The following is a 27,684-nucleotide window of genomic DNA, read 5'->3' on the forward strand; positions in this document are numbered from 1 at the left end:
CGGCAGGCACCACGGCGGCGCAGGCGAACCTCCCGGCGTGCAGCGCGGCCCCCTTCTTGCTGGCGCATTGGCTGTGCTGAGCGGTTGCCCCGCCCCGCCGTGCGCCGCGGGTCTGTGTGGGGTCGCCCGGCGCTGTCGCTGCGAGGGCGGCGGGTCCCGGGGCAGGCGGCGGCCGGGCCTGCTCGGCCCTGGCAGGGGGATGGGTTTCCGGGCCGCTGCCCTGGCGAGGGGTGCGATGTGTGAGTGCCGGGGCTGGGGGGGAGCAGAGGGCTGGGGGAGCTCTAAGGCGGCAGCGCGGGTGGTGGTGGGTTGCTCCGGCTGTGGCGGAGGGGGCGGCCTAGGGAGGGGAGCGGGGCAGGCCCAGCCTAGAGGGGCTGCAGCGGGCCTCTTGCCTTGGGGCGGGCATGCGTTTTGCTTTGCGTTGTGAGCATCCCTTATTGCTGCAGTGATCCCTGAACTTTGTTATCCTGTTCAATACGAGCTCTCTGAGAGCAGGTTCTCTGTTACAGATGTGTAGCTATCATGCTGTCTCTTCATACCTGCCAGGAGCGTTTCCAGGGTTGGAGTGTGACTTTGGGTACAGAGTTGCTTACTTACCTTCCTCATAACACACAGCTAAAAATGTGCCATAGTGAAAGCATGTATGAATGTGGTGATAAATGTCTGGTAACGTAAAAGGAGTGGGACTGATAGTGTGAAACAAGTCTTAATAGTACAATGAAATATGAGGTATTTAAAAGTAATCATTCATCATTGCAAGAAGGGTAGTTCACATGCAAACTTAAATTATATTAAGCACTGTTCAGGGGTGCTTATGAACTTCAACTTGGAAAAGTTTATGAACATTGGATAGAAGCGGCATTGATAATTAAAGTTTATACTTCAATATACGTTACTGATAGTGGTTCGTTAACAACGGTCTCGTGCAAGTAAGCAATTTTCCTTTTCACCTTCCCTACACCTTCTGAAGTGCAGCTTTAAAGAGCTTTGTAGAACAGATGAGTTCTGAGGAGTGACCTGAGAGAAGAGGATTGAGGTTTGATGGACTTTGTTTTCAGCATGAGTTCCTGGAGGTGTTTTTCCTCTATCTCTGCTCACTACTTCTGTTCTTTTGTCATTTGCTACTTCTTTCAGTCAAGTCTCAATTACTATATTAAACTAATTGACTGTTTTGCTGAACTGATAGATCCTAGCCTAAAAAACCCACTTAAGCCTTCCAGAAATTTGGTTAATAGTTTAAGTCCTTGCTTGACTTCAACTGAACTGGCAGTACAAGGCAACTGCATTTGCACCACCACCTGTGTTTCACTATTGACTGATTTTTGTATGTAAAGTTTATTAAATAGGCACTATGTTCTAGTGTTTTCAGTTTGGAACAAGTCATTGGTTTGAGCCAAACTATGGTAGTCTGTTACCTGAGCTGGTTTGGTTGCTGTGACCAAACTTCAGATAACTTCTAACCCGTATGTCTAAAAATGTCACACGTTTGAATTCAGAGATGTCGGCTACATGCATGTTAATTTATGCAGGGTGTGATATCCGGTACAAGGAATAAGAGTAATCACTGTCCTATAAATACATAGCCAAACTGTGTACAGAGATACTAAGACTTGTAGATAACTTCATCTAGGTAAAATTAAGGTATTTTTCCATTGATTTGTTTCCACTTTATCTTGTGAAGACAAAATTCATAAATAAACTGGAATAAAATTTAAATTTTATCATAACTAAATTAAAATTGATAAAATTCTTTTTAACATCTGGTAATCATCTTCTGTGAACTCTGCCACCAGATGGTGTTATAAGATTTGAGATGTTATCTGATTCAAGCCCATTATAGGAAAATAAGAGGATACTATACATTACCAATACCTTCTTTGTTTTTATAAAAATGTTTTTCATATTGGTAGTATAAGGGATTTTTCTCATCTAGTCCTAGACTATTTTACATTTTGATCCCAAGTTGATGGAGTCGCTAATATTCAGCCCTGGGACAAACTGTGTTACAGAGATGTAAGAATTCAGACAGAGCTGTGTATTTCTATTGCCTGGTCATTAATGACCTCTGTCTTAATGTTTGGGATCCTTAACTTGAATTTACTTGGCACCAAAGCTCCATATACTGAAGACTGACCTGACTATTTTGGTTTGAGTGCCTCAAATCGCTCTCCAGTGGTTCTTCATACTCTGTAGTGACTGCATAAATAGAAAAAGCCCAATGACTGATTGAAAGCTCTCCTACATGCTCTCTTGTGTCGACGTAGATCTTTCTTAGGGAGTCTGAGTCATTTTGCCAAGGCCAGGTACCTGCTTCTGTGGAACTGCAATAGATGGGATGTACAGAGTAGTCTGTTTTGATCTGGCTTCTGAGTCCCTGTTCTTAACTTCTAATTGGTGAAAGAGACATAGTATGCATACCTGTGAAGGGTATTATGAGCCTAAATACCCTAGGAAGGAAAAAAAAAATTGTTACAGAAAAGGTAACAGTTACAGAAATAAGTGTAAAGTCACGGGTATTTCTGTCATTCTTATAAGGGTCTGTTTGTTGAAGACCTTTTATAAAATGGCGCAAGGTTATCAAAATAAGCTGATGTGAATTCTTTTGTAAGTCACAGAAATATCTAAATCGGTTAGGTTATTTGTCCCGCATCTTGTGGATCACTATGTTGCTTCTTAATAAGATCAGCAATCATCTCAATCATTATCAATTATGTTTGAGGCTGTAATGGTAGTAAGGGTACAGAGACAATTTCCCTCTCCAAAGGGTGCTAGTAGGGGTCTTAGTTGGAGTACTGTGTCCGGTTTTGAACATTTCTTTTAGAGCGTTGTGGGCAATTTGGAAAAAGGAATGGCAGTTTTAATAGGTTCAGGAAATGTGGTGTTTGAGGAAAACATCTGATGAAAAAGAGTTTGTGTATGTCTAAAACTGAACTGGGAGTATAGGGGAAAACAAGCTTTCCAGGTGTGTGGATTTTAGCTGTCCTAAATGACAGCATACAGCAATGATGCTGAACAGCTCTCCATTCCAATTAGGACAGTGTATATCCCTGAATCTTAGGGTGCGTAAAAAGCTATCATAAGTAAGACAGCAATAAGGCATTTACTTTCACTAGGGAGGAATTACCATCTTGGTTTACAGCAAGGAAAACTTAGTTTGGTATTAGGAAATTACTAGCATTGCTTATATATAGGGAATTAGAAAGATGCAATTTGATTGTGACTTAAGGTGTATATATTCTTCTGGTCTGTACCCCATTCTTAGGTTTACTTGAAATAAAAACAGACATCAGTGAAAACTCTGTGTTTGTGCCAGGTGTTCCTGTACCTGCGCGCGTCTGTTTAAGGTATTTCTCTACAGTCTTCTTATCTCCAGTGTGCCTTCCCTGTATATTGTAAAAAGCCAGCTGTACTTATGGGATAGCATGCAAACAGTTTCTGCTAGATGTCTTCTAGGCTAGTTAGTGCAGTCAACTTTATTGCTTTTAACAGGAACTTAAAGAACTTTGATCTGTGAAATAACTCTCCTCTCCTTCTGGTTCAATGTCAAAACAGTTGAGCACTTGGCCGCCCAGTTACGACGTTTGCTGTGCAGTGGTGCTGCTTCAGTGCTGAGTGGTCTAGAGTACCCTCAGTCTGTCATGAGGATGAAGTTAAATCTTGGAAAGCAGGGAGAAATTTACCTTAAAAGTCTTGCTTCTGGTATAAGTATTTTAGCTACTGGGCTGTAATATAGTCATCTCCTTTGCCATGTTAAAAAAAAACCCTGTGACTACAAAGTAGTTTGTACAGTGCGTGATAGTGTGCTAGAGGAGAATAATGCTGTTAGTCATGACTTAACTTTAGTAAGTCCTTAAGTTTCTGGCTGTTGATCAGGTTAGGTTGCACAGATCAGCACCTCGGAAGGTTAAAGTGCCTCCCACATATGCCCAGAAGTAATGTTAAGGTAACTGATAAAAGTTACAGTCTAGCAAGGGGATGCGTGCTGAATTCAGGTGCCTCAAGGGCAACGAATCTGGGAAGGAATGATAGTTTTGTATGTTGGTGCTTTATTTGTTCCGCATAAATTCTGCTCAAGGTGATGAAATTTGAGCATAGGCCTCTGTCTTGTTACGGTGAATTACTTGGTTTTGTACAGCATTCTCACAGCGGTACAGGGCTTTGATGTTTGGAGCAGTGTATAATACAGGGAAATGGTTTTACAGTCATAAAATTTTTCCTTAAGAAAATCTGTCTTTATTACTAGGCTTTAATAAATCATTATTTAGATAGATTAGCAATCGTTACTGCTTTGTAGCATTTGTTTATCACAACAGGTGGTTGGATATAGCTTTCAAAGGCCTATGTGGAGTTCTCCAGGTTTTCCTGTGAAAAGACCAGGCTTCTTGGCAGATTAGCAAAATAAGTTGTGCTGGTAATCAGTCTACATATGGTCTAGCCTAGCAGTGGTTGTTTAAGTGCTTTCCAGGGCCTAAATACACTTCTGAGCAAGAGGCTCCTCTCCAAGTCAGAATGACCTTGTGTCCACCACTTCCTACCATCAGCCAACTCAAGATTTCATGAATGCACTTTGTGGTGAGTTGCTTTTTTCTCTCTGCTCTCCTCTCCTTTCCCGTGTCTGTGGCAGCTGTATTACTTTTCTACAGCTCAACTAGGACGTGTGCAATCGGTTGCTGCAGGAGAGAAGTCTCTGAAGCAAAAAGAACGACATCCCCGTGAGGACCTGAGGAGCGTGTTGCTGCACAGCATTCTGCCACAGTGAACTTCTAGACTCCCGTTCTTGTCAAGTGTAGAGTTTCCACTGCTATCTGTAGGGACATGCAGCATTTAGGCAGGCCTTTAGACAGGCCAGCGCTGCTGATCTCTTTGAGGCCTCCTGAGGATTTCTAGGCAGCTGGAATGCCGGGCTGCCCGCCCCGCTCCATGGCACTTGTGGCTTTATATAGTCAGAGTGTTCAGCCACTGATCTGTAGCAGATTTAACCTTGATGTACGTTTTTAATGTATGTTATCCGGTGAGGTTGAATAACTGTGGACAAATGGATGTTGTAGCAGGAAGTAGTCTAATGCCTTATTTTCTTTGTAGACTATTTTTACTTGTGAGAAGCGTTCTCCAAAATCTCTGTAGCAGACTTGCTTAAGTTAATTAAAATGTGTGTGGTGTTTCCAAGCTCTAGGCAGGTGCAGGCTATGGGCAAGTTGCATTTACATCACATAGTTGTAAAATGCATCCCTTCCCTTTAAAACAAACAAATAAAAAAATCACCCACTGAACAGTGACAGTCTTTCAAAATAGAAAGTTGTCGTAACATCTCATTTGTTTTGAAGGCTTCACATTTTGCTGTTGACATATGTTTCTCTTTTATGTGGTGGTGGTGTCTTGACAAAACCTTATCTTGCAGTTTGATGGTTATTTTTTAGAGTAGCTCATTTTCCCATTAATGTCCCATGAGAGGTAATTCCCTATGCTATGCAGCAAGTTGGTGATTTTAAAAGCACAAACGGTTAAATCTGATAAAAGCTTGAAGGTTGTTCAAAGTATGGGATTTTTTTTGTTAAGAATTCAAATATGCCTGCATTTATGTAGAGAAAGCTGTGTTTCTGAAGTTTTTCAGTATGAAAGTTTTATGATTGAATAGACCAGTGTATGATGAGATGAAATGCCATCGCTGACTAAATGGCTCAAAAGCTGTCTGGTTCTTGTCACTGTTGCATAGTGAATGAGGGAATACCTTGAATTTGTAATGTTTTTCAAAGTACTTCATGAAAGGTCTTTTACAGTGAAATTGAAGTACTTCATTGAAGTGAGCCTTGGGTTTTATAGCAGGATTTGGGAGAAAGCTAAGGATGAAGGGAAGTGGTTTATCTCTATGTAGACAGTAAGTCAAGAGTTGATCTGGAAATAGAATGTGGGTCTGTCTTCTCCGAGTCCCTGTAGCATCTACTAAATCTCTGTACTTCTGAGTCCTTGTCTCAGGGCTTCTCTCTGTGGAGGTGAAAGTTTCACTTTTCATAGTGATATCCAATAGCATTTGAATTCCATTAGTATTTTTAGTACTCTGTCATAAGCAATGCCCAGTTGATTGGGCAGTTAGCCTAAAACTCTTCCTGTAATCGTGTATAGTTACTATATGTTTTAATTAGCCAAAACAGGTGTAATGTTAGCTTTACTTGTGAAAGCTCTTTAATGTTATGTGCTAACTGTTGTCAGCAAGTCACCATACTTTACTGGCCTGCTTTTCCTGATTTAAGTCCCATGCTGCTGTTTCACCCTTGCGCAGAATGAATTCTGTAAATACCTGAGTAATCTTGAACAAGATCCTGAACACATGTAGGGAATTATTCTGCTAAACTACAAAGTAGTGCTAGTGAAGAATGTTGGGGGAGTAGAGAATATTTTAATGCAAAAGGAAGTATCTGATTAGCATTCTTGCTTTTCAGGAGTAACTTCATATTAATCACATTAAAACAGCTCTCCTATATTGGGAGGCATCCAAACCTTTGTTACTTGTGTATAATCATAAATAATTCTCTTGGATCTGTTGTGTTGCAGCTGCACAGATCTGTGTATAAACAGTATGTTGATGATGTGCTGCTATACTCATCTAATAACCTACTGGAAAACCATGAGGCTGAAATATCTTATTTTCTATCTCTACTCATATTAGCTTAAATTTTCCTTAACTGCTGTCTCAGTTTAAATATGTTTAAAAACAAGTTATACACTTTATATATGGTTTCAAATGACTGCAAAATACTTTGTTCCAAAACTTCTGTGTTCTGACCTTCCATGAAGGCAGGTGCTTTTGCATGCACATCATAGATATCATATGAATTTATATGCATGCTCTGTATGACCTAGGCTGGTGCAAAGTTCTGAATGATCTTGCACCTTTGTTGGGGGTGATTTGTCAAAATAAATAACTGTTACTAATGATTCAAGTACATCAGGTGCCCATGTGATAAAGCTAGAGAACGCATACTTAAACACTACCAGGTATTTCAATGAGGTCAAGAATGGCACCTTAGGAATGCTGGATAGGGAACATAAGATGATGATTGAATCCCCTGTTGTGTTTTAAGTGTGTTTGTTTTGGTATGATGATGTGGATTTTTTTTAGGGAGGAAACTGCTTTCTCTGTTGTCTAAAGGTGAAAGTGCTATTGCAACTCTCAGTTCCTTCCCCTTTAAGCTGGACAGACGCTGGTGCATACGTTAACTGTAAATGGACATGCAAATCTGGAGGAAAAGAGTTATTTGTCAAAGAACCGCATTTTGGAATCAGAGTGGGTGTGGGTTTACTTGCTTATTTTTGTTTGTTTACAGTTGGACAGTACCACCAAATGTCAGCTGCTTTAACTCTAGGTAATCTGGATTTGGTAAAAATCCAGTTCTTGCCCTTTGCTCACAGCTTCTAGTCAGTATCAGATTCGGAGGGTTTGATGCCCCGGTACAGAAGGTTGATGGTAAATAATTAGAATTAACTTTGTAGGGTAAGCTGTGGAGATGAGCTGTTAAAGAAGGCTCTTGTAGGTTGAGTTTGATGGTATTAGCTAAGTTAGCTCTGAAGATGACTGAGGTAAGATAGCAAAGCTTGGAAGTATTTGTCTTTTTGTGTGGAGATATAAAAATGCCTAGTAGTAAAAAGATAAATTTCTTTCCACTTTAGGGTGAGGAACTGCCTCTACCAAGTCAATAAAAAATTACTATAATGCTTGATCATTCTGCATTTTAGTGCCTTTTAAGAGAAAGAAAAGGGCAAAGATTATACTCTGTTACTTGTGCAGACATCTCCATCTTTGTATTATAACCTAGACTGTTATGTACCTCTCTAATTTAATTGCTCTCGTTATGAATTAAACATTATGATAAAATACATACAGCATTTAATTTGATCTGCTGCTGCTTTCATTTGCATACATGCAAGTCTTAAGTAGATCAGTGTTAAAATGTTTAATATTCTGGTGTAAAGTTTTGAATAATCTTTTACCATTGTGAATAATTAATGAAAATCAATAGCTTTTATTAATGATTCAAATACATAAAGTGCCCATGTAGAGCATGGTGTTACAGAATGTATCTTAAAATGCTGTCTAAATTGAGTATTTCAGTACGTGCATATGTGTAGTTCTTATGGAGGTTAATGAGAAAAATACTGAATTTAAATCACTTTAGGTTTTATTTTATGGTGAATAAATGGATTGATAAACCTTGAAGACTGATGGTCTTTGATGTCATGAATGGCCTTCGTTTCATTTTCCTAGGGCCTTAAATATCATACTTGAGCTGCCCTGTATACCAAAATAAAGATCTGAGTTTGTCCTGCTTGGTTTCCCCAATTCCTTATCTCCCTCTCATCATCCTGGTTGAAAAGTGTTCTGTTAATCTGATTTGAGTAGCTGAGAGGATTCCTACAGATCTCTGTTTGCTTGTAGAATGAGTGCCATGTCTTGGAAGACAAGAAACAAAATTAAAGAAAGGCAAAGCTACTTTTAATTATAGCTGTTTTAGATGACTGTTCAAAACTGTCTTATCTTTTTTGAAGAATAAGAGGTATGTATTCTTTTAAAGAAACTCAGCACAAGTGTTTTCATGCATAATAACTTATTTCTACTTTCCTTACTAAAACAGATTAATGAAAAAAAAAAAGTAATCCTGAATGTTGGTTCTTTTTAAATTATTTTTATTTGCAGGTACAGGATAAGATCTTTCCAGACTAATAAGCATGGTTCGAGAACGAAAATGCATATTATGTCACATTGTGTACAACTCAAAAAAGGTAAATAATTAATGCTTTACATCTGTCAGTAGATACTAATATGAAGATACTAATATGAAATGTGTCTAAGAAATTCTTCCATTTTAAAATTGTGCGAAGTGTGAGGGTTTTTCCCTCTAACAAGAATGTTATTGATCTAAGTCTATCACAAATCAAATAATGTATTTGCATCTGCTTTAGAGTATCTTTCTTGAAATGACCTGTGCAGTATGCTTGATTCTGAATGTTAAAAATGTTGAGATCTCTGAGGTTTTTATGTTGTTGTATAAAGACAATAAATTGAAAAGCACTCAAACTCATTTGGCTATAAATTGTGCTATGTTAAGAATACTGTAATACACAATTTTTTTTATTCCGTTTGGGAGGTCTGTGTTTCCGTATGGAAGGAGAATGTGGAATTATGCAGCACAGCCTGCGTTTTCATTAATGTGTCAATTTGGTGTGTAGCTTCTGCATATCATGCAAAGCCTGCACTGAAACTGAGTGTTTCTTAGTGGGCCTTCATATATTGCTTAGCCACGTGGCACATGGATATCTTGCAAATGCCAGTGTATTAATTCACACAACTCTTCAAGGTTGAAGATGTTGATTTCCCTTTGCAGATGGGATTTCAAGGACTAAAGAAGATAGTGATTGGTATCTGTTCTTTGAAGATTTCCAAACACTTTGGCTCAAACACCAAGAGAAATCTTCTGAACTGCTTCCTTCCGCTGAATTATGAACATTCTTTCTCTTCCAGCAGCTCTCTTTCAATAGCGATTAATTATACTACCACTGCAGTGCACTGATAAGGTTGCTGTAAACAACAAACTGACATGTTATGTACATCTCAGTTTCTGAAGTGCATCTAGCAGAGTAAAATATAACGTGTGATGATGAAATTACAGCTGTGTCATAATGCAAATACAGAGAGACTACTCAGATTGCACAGGAAAACAGTGTTTTAAGTACTGTGATTCTGGAGAGTGGTATCAATGAGACTTTTAATAAAAATTATGATCAACAGTAATTTGTCAAAAATCAGTCTAATAAGCTTTGCTACATGCACTCCTGTTTGTCTTTCTCCTGGAATTCTGCTCCCCTTCTGTTGAATTCTAACGACTCCTGTGTGTCCTTCCTCAGGAAAGGTAACATTATATGACTTCCTGAGAGTGTGACTGCTTGTGCTTTCATGGTCATAGAAACGAGAATGGCAACTGCTACAGCCCTACAGGAGTAGAGTACACCTTTCTGCAAGGCAGGAGAGTTCCCTGCAGTGAGCTTTTCAAATATGATACACTGTTTTGTTTTGTTTTGACCAATTTTACTTTTTTTCCCCCATGTTGAAGGAGATGGAAGAACACATGAGAAGCATGCTTCACCACAGAGAACTTGAAAACCTGAAGGGAAGGTATGAGAACAATCTTGCATCCTTTCTCTCTGTGCAGCTTGTATGTCACTCTCTGGAAGAACTCACGTCCTATTTCCCATACAAGCTGATTGTACAATTTATTTTTATGCATCACTTTGTTGCCAGCTTTATCACAAGGCATGCAACTAACATGTTCTCTTAATGTCAAAAACTCAGGAGGCAAACGATGTGGAAGAAAGCTCTCCTGTATTTCTTGGACTGCAGTGAAATAAAATTAAAAACCATGTTTTTTAAGTCTTGGCAGTTTCATGCTTGGTTTCTTGGAAGCACTAGAATTCTGCCTTTGGCAGCATTATGAACACTGGTATTTTCCTTTTTAAAATGTTTTTTAAAAGTTTTCGATGATGTAGAAGCAATTGTTGATCTTTTAAACCACTTTGAGAAGATTGATGTCTTGGATGTAAAGTCTGCATCTGTTTGAGTGACTGCCTTGTCCTCTGCCACCCTGGTCCGGTTGTTTGGTTAAGAGACCTAACCATGGTGGATGGTATTTTCCTTCTGGTTTCCTTGGTTTTATTTGCAGCCTTTGGAAAGCAGGAGGAGGGAGTTAAAATTGCTTTCAGGTGTATAGGTTTTGAGGTAGCCAGAGAGATCAGATAGTCTGCACTTAAGTATTTGACCTACAGGCTAATTTTTAATCTTGCAGCACAAACTTTAGATGGAAATGGTGAATCTCTTTTAAACACCTTTTAAAGGACTAAGGAGTAATCTTCTTTCACCTCGTAGAGGTGTGGGAGATCTATTTTGTTAGAATATCTATCTTATATCCAGGGAAGAAAAATTGTAGACTACTTCTGTTCACATGCTAGTTTTTCATTCATGTAGCTTTTATTCTGTTGTTTTGTGTAAGGTGAGTGCAGCTGTTAGGGCTCCAGGCCCCTTTTTTAAAGCATTAACTGTTCAAGAAAGGCTGAGTGAAATTAAGAATCTGATCTATAATATGATAGATACTAATGCCAATGTAGTTAAGTTGTGCCAGGTTGAGTTCTAGTAAAACTCTTAAACTGTTTTGTTTTATAATGTTTCAAAACCAGAGGAAGTTTGCAATTTTTTTTTCTTCAGTAACTTTTTCTATGCAAAGCATACATAGAGCTGCAGAAAAGTGTTCATGTTTGGAGAACAAGATTGTATTACATATGTGCCACAGCTGAAGACATTTGTTTGAGCCAGCTGTATAGTATTTTATACCACTGTTGTGTATAATTGCTAAGTATTGCTGTAGTTTGTCTAAATCAGCAACCTAATATGTTTTTAGGTTAAGACTTCCAGAAAATCTGTAGCATATGTGTATGCCCACTTATATCTGCTAACATTTCCAATTGTCTCTCTAAAATAGAAAATAACCCTTATTGCAGGACAATAAGTAAAAAGATACTTTTTACTTACCTTAAGTGCATGTTAACTGTCAGTAAATAACTTCTGTTGTCTGATTTCTACTTCCATTTAATATTTGATTAATTTGTCCGGGGCTTCACAACAGGTTAGTAAACTGGGAAAAGAACTTCTGTCTTCAGAATCTCTGCCATCAGCCTGTCTTTTGGCAGGTCCTGTGTGGACTGTGGTCAAAGTGTTAAAATGTATTGGAAAGAAAATTAAATAATCTTTCCCTCTTGAAATGACATTTGTTTTAGTGGGATTCAGAAAATCTTCAACTTGTTCAGATTAACAAAGTTGTTGTTGTGTCACATTGAGAAAATGTACAAATGCAGCTTCTTGGAAGCCATTCATTTTTGCAAATAAAAATTGTTTTGTAGTAAAGATGGAGGGCATAAAAATGATAAATTCCTCACATTCCGCACCCTCTTTTTTCCCCCCCTGCCATTGCCATCCCTTGCTCAGCCCTACGTTTCTTGGGGGTTTTTTTTGTTCTTAATTCAGCTACTTGCTTAAAAAGAAAAGAGAACAAAACAAAACAAAAAAAACACAAATAATTTTGTTTTCTTCTCTGCAGTGCCTCACACAACTGAGTCTTGGGAGCTAGGAGCATTCTGAAAATGTGCCTGGAGTCAAGCGCTTTATGCTATTCAGTATCTGTCCTGTTGGGCATAAAAAGGATTTGTTCTGTTACTGAACAGCTGGGAAGGGATTGCTCAGAAACCAGAACGTCCTCAGCACTAGACACTGATTTAGGGCTTCTGGTCAGCTAACTTGTAGAGCATTTCTATTCTGGACTTTCTTCTTCTGACAATGATTCTGAGATCTTCACCACTAGATCCTCACCACAGGAAGTGGTGAGGATTACAGCTTAAAATTTCACATATTTTTGCATATTATTTCAGGCCTTCTAAGTTAATATTTTTTTAGTTTATGACTCTTGAAGGTAACTGTAATTTCTAGAAGTTATATATTGTATCCACAGTGGCTTGCAAGTGATCTGACAATTCTTGGTTTTCCATTTCCATAAGAATGAAATTAAATTAAATTTGTTTCATCAGCATTACATTTTCTATTATTAAGGTAACTGTCTTCATTACTTCTTTCAGAAGAATGCGTGGAAGATGTTTGTTCTCAAAATGAATAATGAACTTCATTTTTCACTGTACAGCAGCAGCCTTGTTCTCTTCCCCTGTGCCTCTCCTTCTTCCTCCCATTTAAGTTTAGCAGAAGTCTTTTAGGAGTCTTAGAGCCTTGTAAAGCAAAAGGTGCTCCAAGTAGAAAATGTGAAGCGCAAGCGAGAGCCTCGTGAGTGTGGTTGAATTGTGTAACAGAGGATAATACCGTTAAAGTGTGTAGTATCAGCATCCTACTACCTTCAAATTTAACATCCAACTAGAAGTCACTTTTTAGACTTCCTGTAGGGAAGGGGTAAAGGAAATGCGCACATTGGTTCACACTTTTCTCCTTTTAAAGTTAACTTAGTAATCTCAAGGGCTAGAATAATTTTCTGAAACATTTTAAGGCTCTTCTCTTCTTGAAGTCTTACTCCATGTGATGTATAAGGAGAATTGGATGTCAAGTACAACGCTTTAGTGTTTTTTGTTTTGGTGTTGTTTTTTTTTTTTTTTAAATTGAAAGTGAAATAATGCTCTTGTATGAGGGACATTGAGTCTGCCATCTGAAGTACACATCCAGTAAATAAAGCTCTTGGATGTTTTCATACTGAGAATACTTTTGTCATGTTTATTTCAAACTGCTTTTGCCCTTCTTGTTGAACAGCTAAGATTGTGTGGTGTTCCTGTATGGTAGGGAAGGGCGTAGACATCATCAGTGTGTGTCATGGAATGTGCCCAGTTCTGACTGATATCAATGGGGGTAGGGGAAGGAAAGAACTGAAGGAAATCTAAAGTCCCTTAAGTGTAACTATCTGAACTCCTGCCCTGCTTCAATTAAAGCAGTTGTTCATATAGGAAAAAATAGTGTTGTTTTATCTTTAGGTTCGTATGGATTAAAAGCAGAACAGAGAAGTCTAGTCACTACCCAATTGAGTCTTTTCTTTCCAGACTATTAGTTGATACAAGAACCACAGCTTTGTAATTAGTAACTCGCAAGTTAGAAGTGATAGAAACAGCTGCTTTGTCCTTAGGCCAGCTACTAACTCACGGGCTTTGTCCGAAGTTAGTAAAACTTTGCATGTATTTAGTTAGTCCATAAGTGAGGATGATGAAAGTTTTATGAAAGAATTGAAACGTGGGTCTTATGAAGGATTTGGATTGTTCTCTAAAACCTAATTGGTACCACTGAGGTATGTTTCTCGTTGAAGTGTCCTTATGATTGGAGTGGAATGTTACGTAAGAAGAGCAACTTTTTCAGCAAGAAGCCAACTTTCTATTTGCAGTTGGCCTTGTGTGATGACCTAAGTTAAAAATAAGTCTTATTAGCAATGCATAGCTCGGCCATTTATGAGTGTGGAGAGGATTCTTCCGATGGCATTAGTAAAATTTACTGATTTTATTCGGTTATCTTTATTGGGTTAATGAGATAGCCCAAAGTGCACTATATAGTACCTGGACTTTCAATATTTATTAGTGAGTGTAAAGTGTGCAAAACGAAGTACACCCCTGGAAAATACAGATTAAATTTGTAAGCTACTGACTTTGTAAATGAAGTTTATCCAAGTGTTTCATCTGAAATTAGTGAGGCTGCAACCTACAAAATAATTAAATGTAAAAAGTGTAATACTTATGAATTAGTCTATTTAAAATAAAACCCTCCCTAGCTGTGCCTGAATGACTGTGTTGGTTAAATATCTCAACTATGTTAGTAGGAAAACCACAGATTTGCAGGATAAATAAAACATAGCTGCTGACACTCCATTAGCCACTCTGATAAGGATGTTGGCTTAATATCTTGAGTGAAGGTGCATCTTTTGATCTTTTTCTCATTTTGTTTTTAACTTTTCTCTAAAAAACCAAGGATTCATGTTTGTCTTTTTCCTTTATGGATCCCATTTTTTTGACCCCAGTCATGAACTGTGTGTTGGTATTATAATGCTACTGTTGTAAGACTTTGGTCTCAAGTGCGCCATGGGGATATGCAGATCTGCTTTTGTGAATTAAATGGCAGGACTGAAGAAAGCATTGTAGAGGCAGGCAGTGAATCCTGATTTGGTCCCGCTGAGTTATTTGCAGTGGACTATGCTTTAACTAATTTTTTTCTGACTTTTTTTAACTGGTGAACATATTTTCCTTGTTTAGGTTTATTATTAATAACGTATTTTCTTAACAGTGGAGTACCGAAAGGCTTTATCAGGAGAACAAATAAGGTATTTTTAGAAACCTGAATTTCTTTTTAAAAAAAAAAAAAAAGTAAAAAAGTGTTGTAACCTTAATCCAGTATTCACTGAAACATGAGTGAAGCCATTTGTCTGACACAGCTGTCAACTTCCTCCAGCTGAAATAATTTCTGTATTTTTTAAGATAAGTCCTCTAAAGTAGAAAGCAGACCTCATGCACACTTGAACCAAATAAAGTACAGTGAACTAAAGACACCCTCCCATCACTTGCTGTGCTGTGGAGTCTTTGGATTCCAGGCAGCAGTCTCAGCTGTCCCAGTTTAGGTTATGTTGTATCAGGATTGGCTGTATCCATGTACTGCCTCCTCCCTTTTCTAAATTTCACTGGGGGAAGGCTCAAGGCAAGGATTAAATGTAGAAGCTGTCACCAGGCTTCCCCAGTGCAGCTGGCACCATGGATGGGCTTCAGAGCAGCTCCTGCTAGCTCTGTAAGCCTTCCACTCTGCCTCCTCGCTCACTATGTTTCCTCTGAAAAGATTTTGAGTACAACAATTCAAGAAGAATTCCTCCTCCCAGTTAACGCAGCTTTATTACCAAGTCTTTTACCTCTTGATTGTTGGAAAAAAATCTTTTAAAAACTGACCATCAAAAAACTAGACCTTGAAAGAAAAAGCAAAAGAATTCGAGTAACTTAAATATACTGAGCAAAGCCTAGTTGCCTTGAACGCAAGCACATTCAGAGGAAACAAAGTAAGACCAGAGATACCTGCCATGCCTGTTGGCAGAGTTGAAAGTCCACCCTCTGCCTCTCTTCCTAGGGACAGCAACCATGAATGCCGGGTGTGCAGGGTGACACTGGTGGGTTTGTCAGCATATGCCAAGCACATCTCCAGCCAGCTGCACAAAGACAATGTTGATGCCCATGACAGAAGAGGGGAAGAGAAAGAAGAGGCAGAAGAAGAATACCTTGACAAAGAAGTCATTCAACTAATCAAGCAAAGGAAGGAACGGAACCGGTGAGTTTTCCTGTCTCCTCTCAGGTCGTAGAATTGCTTTTAACATAGTTGGGATACGCTTCTAAGGCTTAGGTGCTCATGAAATGTAAACTGCCTGTAGCCGGTGTACTTGTTATGAGAACAATCCAAGAGACCTATGTGGATATTGTAGTTTCAACATGTAAACGTGATTCTGCTGAATGTTCTTGTTCTGTTGATCTACTACTAGTAAGGAATACAACTATTCTTCATTATGGATAAAAACAGTCCCCAGTGTGGAATCTTGTGTTTTGAGAGCCCTAATGTTTTATTTTAATATTTGATACCCATTTGGTGGAAAGGCTTAATAAATGTGACAGTAGTGCTAATATTGTTTGGGGCAGGGGGTGTCTGTAGGAACCTGACTTTTAGAAACTGTTGCTGAACATGTTTTGTTATAAAACTTTAATCTATCTGTTTTATATGAATTGGATTGTTCTGTCAATGTCACACTGAAATCCCATAATCCTTGAATGAAATTTCTTACCTGTTTTATCTTACTGCTTACCATTAGCTAAACGTAATTCTAGTGGCTAACTATGAAATAGAAGGCTGCAGAGAGTAATAAGTATTGCCTTTTATCTTCCATGTGACTCTGCAAGTGTGCATTGCTAATATGATGTTCCAATTGGGAATATATTGTTTGAATAGATTTATGGCATGGCGATGGTATTAAAGGGGCATATGATTTTTTGAAAGAAGGTCTTGCCTGCTGTGGCTAGAAATTTCAATTAGTGTCTACGAGTGCACAAATCTGTGGAGATTATTTGGTTTTGACATCATTCTGTCATAGTAGGGTGTTCCTGTACTGCACAATGATCATGTTTTCATATTTGTCAATGGAGGTAGCAACAATGTCACTTCTCCTGGTTTTATGGTAAAGGAGTAATGCTGTCAGTACAGTTGTATTCTGAGGCACTAAAATCTTAGAAAATATCTCTGCTGGATGCTGGTTTGGAGCAGGGGAGGGGAAAGAAAGTACATGGATTAAGTTGCTAATACAGCAAAATTGTTTCCATTAGATCATAATCTGGTTGAGTCAGCTCCTAGAATTTACGGTATCACATAGACATCGTTTCTTTGAATTCTTGTCCTAGAGCTCACTTTATCTTATGCAGTAGGCCATTTCCCATTAGAGAGTAATTATTTGTGCATCTTCTAGCAAAACTGGAATGTGTTCAGAACTTAAAAGGTGGTACAATATGAATTTTCAGTTTACTCAAATCAATTGTTTTTGAGCAGTAGTGTGAAAGTTTCCTGTCTTGCTTGTCCAGGGATCTAGAATGAATGTATTCCTGTAATGTCAGAAAGAAGCATTTCTGTAATCAGTTTTTGGAAAAACTTTTAATAAAAACTCCTCATTTGGTGGAATAAATACTTAGAACATTTAGACTGCTGACCCTGGGAATAGCTGTCGGTGTTGTAGCATTTATCTTTAAATGTACATGTGATAATTTACCACGTGTTCACGATAAGTTGCCAAGCATAAGTACTATCCAAAGGGCAGTAGATAGTGCTTCTGGGAGGCTCACACAGACTCAGCATTGCATGCTGTGGATTGTTCAAGTCTGTTGGTTGAAACAAGACAAAATATTTTTGTATCTGAGGTACAACTTCTGTGGATGTTTTACATCTGTGTTTTACCTTAAACTTTATAAACTGAGACATGATCTCAATTGTTTTCTCCAGTAAGTAGAATAATTGCTTTTCTCAGCCTAACTTTCCTTCTATTTTGTATCAATTAACTCTAGTTATGCCGTCTAACACCAACAGAATAGTGTTCAGAAAAAATAACTATCTCGCTACTAATGAATTTTTCATCTATCAAGATTACTGAAATTACAAAGATTATACAACAGAATGAAGCTTTCTTTTTGTTTGTTTCTTATTTGTCCGATAACTAGTAAATAGGAAGGAATATTCTCTTCTGAGTTAAACAGAAATATTTAAGAATTAGTCTATTGGACTGTCTCTGCACCAAATCAGTTGTTCTTCTAAGAACAATTTTGAAATATCATATTTAAGTAAAGGTACAACATTAGATTTTAAAGTCAAGCACCACAGAAGCCTGAAGAGTAAAGCAGCTAAGTAAGTTATTTCTGTTTCTTTTTTTAAAAAAAAAAAAGTATGTTTTCTTCCCAGTGCTAATAAAATGCATGAGGCTTGTGCGCTGTTGGATTTCAGTGGAATGACATCAGAATTTAGGTTTTTCTTAATTGTTTTGTAGGCAAGCTGAACCAAGCTGTGCAAACCAAGAACTAGAATGTGATGATCGGAGATCACAGAGAAGGCGAGAAGAAAGAGCTACGTATAAAGAAAGAGAAGCTTATGATCAGTCATCGTGGCATCATCATAACGCATCACAAAGGGACTGGAAGTGGGAAAAGGATGATTATATTAGTCCTAGACAAGGCAAATTTTCACATTCTCAGAGGAACCTTAATATAAACAGACATTCAGGTGGCCCAAGGGGACGCTCTGGGTGGCACCAAAATGTTTCAGGGAGCTCTTCAAGTCGGCATAACTATGGGAGTTCTGGAAATGTTTGGCATCCAAGTGGGCGGGGAGGAGGAACATCAAATTGGCATCACAGTGCTAGGGAGAGAAATTCTACGTGGCACTCAGAAGGAACAGGTCATTTTTCTAGCTGGAATTCCAAGAGTTATGGGGGAAACTGGAAATCTAGTCCTCATGGTGCAAATGGCTGGAATTTTGGAAGCTCAGGAGATACATATTCGGTGGAGCCAGTTAAATATAATAAGGAAAGATATGCGTGGCAGCGGCAGGAGAAAGACATTGATGTTCCTCCATACAGAGATCAAAAAAGTAGGAGTGACTTGCTTGATTTTACTAGTGATAAACTTCCTTCTGAGTGGGCATTGGATTTTGGTACGTCGAAGCAACCAGAAAGCAAAACTTCAAGAGCCAGTGGAAAAAGTGGCAGTCCTTCCAGAGATAAAATGTATCGCTGGACTCCCTACCCATCCCAGAAAGCTGCAGAGCAGCAACCATGGTCTGAAGATAATGTTTCTAAAACTCCAGATAAAATGGATTCTGTATTTATGCCTCTTACTGATTCATCAATGAAAGGAAAAACTTGTGAAGCCAATGTTAGCCTTTCAAAACATAAAAAACGGGAAGCATCTTCCCCTTCTAATGTAACCTCAGATCACCTTGATTCTTGCAAGGTAATGAAAGACTGTTCCAGTGGTGAAAAGCCTGACAAAGATGATGGCAGAAGTAGTAGGATGCCATCACTGAAATCCCCTCTTCTGAATATCACAGATATGAAGTTACCTTCCCCAAAGCAAGACACAAACAGTCTCTTAAAAAATGTCAAGCTTCTATTATCCTCAACTAGTAGCAAAGAGCAGAATCATTTGAATGCACTGAACTTGGAAACAAACGGTTCCTCCTCTTACTCATCGAAGCTGCATGGTGCATGTGCTGGTAACTTACAAGACAACAAAGGTGTGCTTGGTAGCAATCTCGGAGAGCCTCTTAATAACTTAAGTGAAGCGGAACAAAACCCCAAAGATGTTCAGTCCAACCATTCCTTGCAAAATGCTCCCTTAAGCTCTTGCAAGGATACAAGTGACCAGAACAGGGAAGAAACTGGGAAAGCATCACCAAAGAACAAGTTCAGACTAGATTCATTAGAAGATGTGAGCGATGATGATTTCACGGGAAGTGAGAAGTCAGAAGCAAGAGTTGAAAAGGTGGGTTCTTCTGCTAGTTCTTGTCTACCCTGTGACACTCCAGAAGGTAAACCTGCCACCTCTGAAAAGGAAGATGATGAAAATCCAGCTGCTTCAAGTATTGCTTCTGCTGATCTAAAAGATTCTACGTTTCAGATGGAATCCACAGTTTCTGCATCAAACGGTCAGGACCATTTGCATGTGGATTTGAAAACCTCCTCACAGGATGGAGAAGGGGATGAAGAGCGTGTCAAGTCACATGATCACTTTGAAATGGAAGGTTTTGAAAATCCTTCAGATCATGAGCTGCAAAAAGGAGGAAGCCAGTCGCTAGGCCTCCTTCTTCCTGATTTAAGCAAACTTGGCCTCCCTGCCTCTCTGCAAAGAGACCTGACACGGCATATGAGTCTGAAGAGCAAAGTCGGGACACATCTTCCAGAGCCCAATCTCAATAACGCACGGCGCATTCGGAATGTGAGCGGCCATCGCAGAAGTGAGACTGAGAAGGAGTCGGGGCTTAAACCGACCCTCAGGCAGATTCTTAGTGCTTCCCGGCGAAATGTAAACTGGGATCAAGTCATCCAGCAGGTAACCAAGAAGAAACAGGAACTTGGCAAAGGTTTACCAAGGTTGGTAGCTTTCAGATCTAACCATGCCTCTCTGTGTGTGTGTTGAGGGAGGAGGGTTGTTCTTCTCCAAATCTGAAATGAATTCCAGAATTGTAAAATTAAGACTTCACAATGAAGCTTGTTGTACCACGATCTTTTGCATATACAAATAATTTTGAGTTTTTGTGATTGCTTGCTGCTGTGGATGTCTATCCATAGGTACAATAGTAGTCTGCTGCTCAGAAAAGATTCTGGTCAGTTCATAACCATTGCTTAATATCTGAATATGGACACTAGCAATATATTTGCTTTTCAAGTTCTATTAAGTGGAAGAATGTAAAAATGCAGTCAGGATCTGAACAATGCTGTGACAGTTGCTTATTTCTTCAATTATTCAGGAGTACAAGAAATGCTTGCATTGCTGCAGGCAGAATAAATGCTCCCTCTTCATTTGTTAATCTTTTAATCTGATACGTGGTTTGGTTTCATGTTTAGAGGAAGCAAGTATATAATACTTCACTTTTGAAACTTTCTTTAAACCTGAAGTTTTTGAAGCATCTTGAAAAGATGTCATATTTGCTTATTCCAGACTTGGTTTGGAATAATTATAACAACATGATTTCTGACTTGGAAATCATGCTGTCATTTCTTAGCCGCTAAATCTAATTTTGTGATACACAAAAGATACTTCATTGCCAGATGAGATAGAAAGCACGGAATACCAGTGTAATGAGTTGCCAGATCTCTTAAAGCAGTAATGTGCATTTGGGGAAGGGGGAAGCTTTTTCCTAGATTTAGCTGGCTTGTTACATGTGTATTTATTTTTCTTTTTATCTTGTTAAAGGTTTGGCATAGAAATGGTGCCTCTTGTTCAAAATGAGCAAGAGGGTCTAGAACTCGGTGAAGAATCTGATCTGTCTACTCTGGAAGGATTCCAGTGGGAAGGGATTTCCTTAGCAGTGCCTGGCTCAGCCAGAAAACGTAGCTTTTCTGAAAGCAGCGTCATTGCAGACAGAAATTCTTCTGCTTATAGCTTCTTCAGTGAACAAGCCAAAATAAAAGAAAGTGGGCAAAGGCAAATAATTGCAGCCAGCCACTCACATCACATAACATCTGGGTGTGAGGCAAGCGCTGACATTGAGGCTGACTTGAAACGGGAGACATCTTCTCTTCCTTTGTCACCATTTGTGTCTGAAAGAACTGAGACTAGTGGAAGGAGACACAGTCTGCAGGCCACCTCTGAGGTCACAGGCCTCACAAAACAAGACCAGGAGAGCCCAGAGAAAAGAACACCTCTTCTTGAAAAACAAAATGTACTAGAAATCTCAGAAGAAAATCATCCAGCTTCAAATAATGCTTCACTTCTTGCAGTGTCTAATAACATAGACGCAGCTACAGACAGTAGCTGCACATCTGGTACTGAGCAGAATGACAGCCAAGGAATTGGAAAGAAACGAAGAGCAACTGGAGTAAGTGTGCAATTTTGTCTAGCTTTGGTGCGCTAAAAAATGTTTTATCGTTGTCAATGGTCATTCAACCTTGGAATGATCTCTGCAAGGAGGACTTTCTCCATTTGGTTGTCTTGTACATTGATAGCCTCAAACTAATTTGCTTGTTTGATTTAATTTTCTTTAAGAATCTTTTCCATTTCTGCCTTCCTAGTGCAGGACTTCTGCTTAATCTGTTTTAATTAGTAGGAATGGGAAATGTTCTTTAATTTTGATTTGGTAACTGGCATACTGTGCTGGTAAATGAGAGCTATAAAAATATTTGGTGTTGTAGCAAGGATCTTGGTATTATAGCAAGGACGAGTTATACAAGAATGTGCCAAATTAATTGTATATTCTTCTCTGTGGGTACAAGTAATGGTTGAAAAGACAGTGGATGCTTGACTTCTTGATTTAGGCAAAATTGCTCTTGCAACTTTTGTTAATAAATGATTTTACTTGCAGGAGGGATCTTCTCCTGAAATCCCTAGTCCAGAAAGAAAGAATAAAAGGAGAAAAATCAAAGGTAAAAAAGGTGAGTGAATATCATATATATGTGCATCTAGTATAGAGGTTATAAGTACCTAGTAGTATTTTGACTTGGCTAAAATGGTAGTTCCTTCATGTTACTTTGGTGCTTCTTGGGCTCTTACTGAAGATGGTAGGGTGGACTGCTCTCAGGTCTGCAACACATTCTTCTCTGAAGAGTCCCATCTTAATTTGTCAGAAGTTATTTCTAAGAGAAGACTTTGTATCTCCTTTCTGCCTGCAGTTCGTGTTCCCAATTGCACAGATGGGACCTTTGCTTTCCCCTGCTCAGGGAAGAGAGGTTTGTTGCCACTTTGGATGGAAGTTCTGAAGGGAGAAGCACCAATCACTCCCTTCTAATTCAGCCAGGCAGTTTTCTCTTCTACTTCTGGGTGATCTCAGCAGAAAATTTGTACTCTGCATAACTTGGGCTGTGTTCTGGTTTTGACATCTCCAGCAATACTCTTTTTGTGACTCCTTCTTCCCTGTCCTTAATGGAAATGAATGCGGAATGCCTCTCTCCTTCCCACTCCTGACCAAAGAAAACTCTTATTCTGGCATTAGACGACAGGTCTTTCTCAAACATGCCTAACACATCCGCATCACTGCATATCAAAATTAACCATCTGGGTTTCAGGGAGAATGTTTTCTTCAGGAACTGAATCATTGCATCATCATGTGGGAGCTTTGGGGTCCAGAAGATAGGTTTCAAATGTTCCATTTCTCTTTTTTAAATTATTTGTTTATATTAAGAGAATGCAGGGCAATTAATACGGATCTTCTTGTGGGAACTAATATTTCACTACTTGAAAAGGTGGGGATTTTTATCAGCCTCTGTCTTCAATGACTAGTGTCTATTATGGAGACTAATAACACATTCGACTTAGTAAAATCTCTCTTTCCCATTACGTTGCTTCAGCAACATCGTTGTTATGGTAAATCTACTAAAGGAAACTATACCCTGAATGAAACTAAGCAGTGCACAAACTGAACCTTATTTCGCTTGGAGAATCTCTGTAATAATGCCAGAGGATTTTAGAAAGGAGTACAGGAATTACTAAGTACAGTGCTCAGAGACTCTTTCTCAAGAGATTGCAAACATGAGTCTCATGGCCCCAAAGTCATCCTGGATAGTAAATAATTTTTTTATCATTGGATTCTTTTTCTCTTAAGCTGCCTTTTCTTGGCCTCTGGATTACTGAATAATTTAAATCTTGTTTAGCTTAAAATTGCCTTTGCCTTTTTGATTACATTAAAGGAAAGTGTGTATTTGTACTTTATGTACACATGTACTTCAACAAAAGATCTTTGTGGAAGAGAATGGCATTGTTCAACTAAATTAAATCAGTGCTGGCAAAGCTATGATGGAAATAAAGTTACTAGAGTCAAGGTTGAGATCCTGTAAAGAGGAATACTCTACTTCGCTCTTCTAGATGTGGCTATTCCTGTGCATAGATAATTCTTTTCAGCTTCTATTATGACTATTGATGCTTGACCTAATTTATGTGATTTTTTACGTTCTGAGGTGGTAGCAGTTATTGAGACATCATGTGTAATGTATTTTAATGTGTTGTCAAGTACAATTATACTCTACATTTTGTTTCTTTTTCAGAACGTTCTCAGGTAGACCAGTTGTTGGCTATTTCGCTGAGGGAAGAAGAGTTAAGCAAGTCCCTGCATAGTGTGGACAGCAGTCTCTTGCAGGCTAGGGCTGCCCTGCAGGCTGCTTATGTTGAGGTTCAACGGTTCCTTGTATTAAAGCAACAGGTAACAGTGGGCTTTTGAGACTGTGTGAACTAGAAGTCAGCAGCCTGAAAAACTGCCTTAAGTAGGACTGATTTAAATCACAACTGTTTTGCAGATAACCATGGAAATGAGTACACTGAGAAGTCAGAGAATCCAGATCTTGCAGGGGCTACAAGGTACGAGATACCATAAAATTACAACAGTGGAATACTGACTCTCATATTCTTTGAACCCAGTATCTTTTAAAAATTGCGTTTAACTTGAATTCACTCATTTAAAATGTGCAATAAAATTGTAGGCTTTCAATATTGAGGTCTTTATTGTTCAAATGTGAGCTGTTGTCTTTGGTAGTGCCATCTAGTGGATTTTTTACAAATTTTTCTTTTCCTTGCCTGTGTGTCCACAAGAAATGAGCTCTTGGCACCACTAAATTCTATTGTAAAATGTGAGCATTTTTGTTCTGTATTTTTTTTTCTCTCTCCTCTTTTGCCATTAGAAACGTATGAACCTTCTGAGCTGTCAGAGCAACTTTCCTGCAGTGTCTTAAGTGAGAGACGAAATAGCAAATCTCAGATGGCAGCTGACTTAATTCCTGCAGGCTCCTTCCTGCCCCTTTTGGACACTTTGTCGTCTTCTGTACCTCCACTGGGAGCTTCTGTTCATGTAAACGTGCCGTCACCATTCCAGTCTTCTGGCATCACACCTGCCGCTCCTCCTGACTCCTCAGTACAAGTTAAACGAGAACCTCTGTCTCCAAAAGGCTTAGAAGAAAATGTGAATTCTGTACTCCAGAGCTCTCCATGTGCTTCACGAGCAGAAGAGGTGGAGCAGAAGGATGGTATGTGTGGCTTCTCTTTGTTTTAAGAGAACTAGCTTTAAGAAAATAGGAAAATATTTTTTTTCCCGGAAGAATGTAAGTTGGGTCTCAAACCTGCAGCCTGTTGTGTAGGACTTTGTCAACTTAATCATCTTAGAAACTGGGACCTTCTTTACACACATCCAAATGGATTCCACTTTTTTGAATTTAAGCACATGCAAATTGTAGTCATACGCACCTACATGTTTCTAGTTTTACTTTAAAAATAGAACAAACATGAATTTGAAGGTTACATCCTCTCAGAATAATTTAGTTAATAAAAAAACCCCAAACCTTAAAACCTCCCATGTAATTTTTGTCTTCTACTTTGCATCATTCAATGGGCATTGGTAGCTGAAAATCTGCCTACAAAAGAAAATTGCATACCTGGGGATTTTTTTTAAAAATTATGACCAACTACATTAAGAGCATTCTGTGTTTTTCTTGGGCACTGCTGGATAAGCAGTATAGTAGCATAGAGTATAATTTGTGATATTGAAAATAACAATGCATCTTCTCTCCCTCTCCGTCTCTCTAAATCCCACTGGTCTGGAGATGCTTATTCAAAGTTCATGTGATCTTATTTGTGATTTTAGTAAACAATTTACTCTAAGAAGGATGTTAGGCACTGTTCACTCATGTGAGGGGAGTGGGAATGACTAGGGGAGGGCTACCAATGAAGGTATATGTTCACTTTTGCCTGGAGGAGAAACCACTGAATTAACTGAACTACTAATGTGAGAGCTACTGCTTCAGAAAAATGAGATCTTAATGGCTATAGCTGAAATTGCTAACTCTTTAGCAATTTAGACAATTTTAAACCCCTAAAACTCATGTAACTGTAGTCTGTGGTCAAAGGCTTAAATGCTATTGGTACTTTCCACTGCAACTTGCTACTGTGATTGAAGGTACAAACTGAAGATTAAAAGCTCAATCATCTTTTACTTTCCTGAGAGCCTGTGAAGTCAAGCAGGGTGATTCTAATGACAGTTGTTTGTCTGCCATAACAATGTCACTTACCCAAACCCTTAACTTAGATAATTTGATATAAAGATTCATAAGTAAGATCCTTGTTAAAGATAAATATAGCCAATAATTTTTTTTCCTTGAACTGAAGTGGAAAATACTATTGGAAAAAGCCATGCTGTTCTACTTTTATAAGCGTTTTTTTTTTCTCAAGCACAAGATAAATGTTGGCTGAAATTAAGCTTAGACTTCTGTAAATAAAGAATTTGAAATTTTTTTTACCTTTTTGCAGTTTGCTTCAGATGTAGAATTCTGTATAAATAGTGCTCTTTGTGCTTTTTCAGTCACCATTGCATTTCCTGTATTCCACTGTGTTACATTACATTAATGTAGAATTGTGAATTTTGCTTCATCTCTTTTTGGAGGATTTGACAGGGATTATGAAGCTCTAGGGGCGTACACTAAAGTAAACTTGGGGGGGGAGAATCAGCTTTTGTGTTTGTTTGCATTGTAAAGACTTAGCTTGTAGGAAGCCACTACCTTTCCTTTGCTTTCCCATTTTTATTGGCATACGCCATTCTGTTATGTTTAAACATCAATGAAGAGAAGTGTCATTTTTCTTTCACGTTAGAGTGGAAAATTCAGAATAAAGATTTCGTGATCACTAGCTGCAGTGGCATAAAGTGTCTTGCTTGCAGAATCTTAAGACTTCATTGGTGTCTGTGCAGGCACAATAGAAGCTGAAGAGGTGCTTTAGTTTTTTCTCATAAAGATGAGAACCTTCAATGTATAGCTGTATTTATTACTTAGATAATTACTTTAAAAATGTCTTCATCACATTAGCATATTTATCAGTTTCCTACAAACTTACTTTTGACATATTAAAAGCAAGAATGTTCTTTTGATGTTTGGTTGTCAAATTAATATGGTTTTGGTATTGATCAACTTCTATGCGTGCTACATTTAAAATGAGTGTCTGCCATCAAATGAATTTGGTAATTTGGGGAGAAAATAAGCGTTTACCATCAGGTAAATTCTGTAATTTGGGGGAGAGGAATTCTTTCTGAGGGCAGACTACCTGCTTTCTGGCAGTTGAACATCTGGCTTGTCTGCTTCCCTAGGAGGTCAGCTCAGCCTTGCTTTGAAGGAGCTGATTGCATTTGGTTTCTCCCAACTACCAGCAATCTCTTCCACCTGCAGAACTGCAAGATTCTGTTTTCTTGCACTACCATGGTGATTTCCTACTTCCTTTTCTAACACCTGCAGTAGTCCAACTGCTGAGAATTAATAATTTTTGGTTTTAGAAATTTCAGTTTAAGTTGCTGGTTACTCTTATTTTCCTGTTTGTTTTATTTTTGAGTGTGTCCCTCATTTCTCTCCCCCCTCCTTTGGGAAATGAGGGACACAGGATGTTAGCGGTGTATTCAGAATTTAAGGGTTTATGTGCCTTCTTCCCAATATAATTCAACACAGTAACTGTTTAAATCTCATCTAAGCATTCGTATCTTCTGTATAAAGGGTTTTCTCACAGGTGCAGCTGTGTATGAAAGTTATGGGTTGGGGGAAAAACAGCTTTCCATTGATTTACTTTAAATACAATGCACCCTACACTGTCAGCAAGTTCTAGTTTTATCTTGGAAATTCCCATCTGAGGAAGGTGTGGGGTGAGATGTTCACATTTAAGCTGTCTCTAGTTGGATGTGTAATTCTAAAGCATCAAATTTGTACTGTGATGTGTTAAACAGTCCAACAGTCCAATGCTTTGTCTAAGCATTGCTGTAGGTTTAATTTGCTGGTTTCTTAAGAGACTGAAGCAGGGAACTGTTTCAAGTACTGGCAGCTTCTCGTTCACGTTGAGGGATCCCACCCAATAAATGCACTGCAATAAATGAACTTAAAACAT

The 27,684-nt window shown here is 38.6% G+C and overlaps 1 protein-coding gene across 5 annotated transcripts in view; it reads left to right on the forward strand.

The window, feature by feature from the left end:
- ZNF106 (zinc finger protein 106) overlaps positions 1 to 27,684 on the forward strand; it is a 44,413-nt gene that overhangs the window by 834 nt on the left and 15,895 nt on the right. The window contains exons 1-11 of one of the 5 annotated variants that reach the window (XM_075152055.1): positions 77 to 239; positions 8,432 to 8,549; positions 8,690 to 8,775; positions 10,104 to 10,165; positions 15,677 to 15,874; positions 18,120 to 20,219; positions 21,043 to 21,667; positions 22,151 to 22,220; positions 23,826 to 23,980; positions 24,075 to 24,135; positions 24,456 to 24,797. In XM_075152055.1, the coding sequence (XP_075008156.1) occupies positions 8,722 to 8,775; positions 10,104 to 10,165; positions 15,677 to 15,874; positions 18,120 to 20,219; positions 21,043 to 21,667; positions 22,151 to 22,220; positions 23,826 to 23,980; positions 24,075 to 24,135; positions 24,456 to 24,797 (3,667 nt within the window). In that variant the 5' untranslated portion in view covers positions 77 to 239; positions 8,432 to 8,549; positions 8,690 to 8,721. Of the gene's footprint in view, positions 1 to 75; positions 240 to 1,777; positions 4,573 to 8,431; positions 8,550 to 8,689; positions 8,776 to 10,103; positions 10,166 to 15,676; positions 15,875 to 18,119; positions 20,220 to 21,042; positions 21,668 to 22,150; positions 22,221 to 23,825; positions 23,981 to 24,074; positions 24,136 to 24,455; positions 24,798 to 27,684 lie in introns of those variants that run through there. The other 4 variants (XM_075152057.1, XM_075152053.1, XM_075152054.1 and 1 more) reach the window with 4 other exon arrangements.

Source organism: Calonectris borealis, chromosome 5 (genome assembly GCF_964195595.1).
Source record: "Calonectris borealis chromosome 5, bCalBor7.hap1.2, whole genome shotgun sequence".
In the NCBI taxonomy this organism is placed as follows: Eukaryota; Metazoa; Chordata; class Aves; order Procellariiformes; family Procellariidae; genus Calonectris; species Calonectris borealis.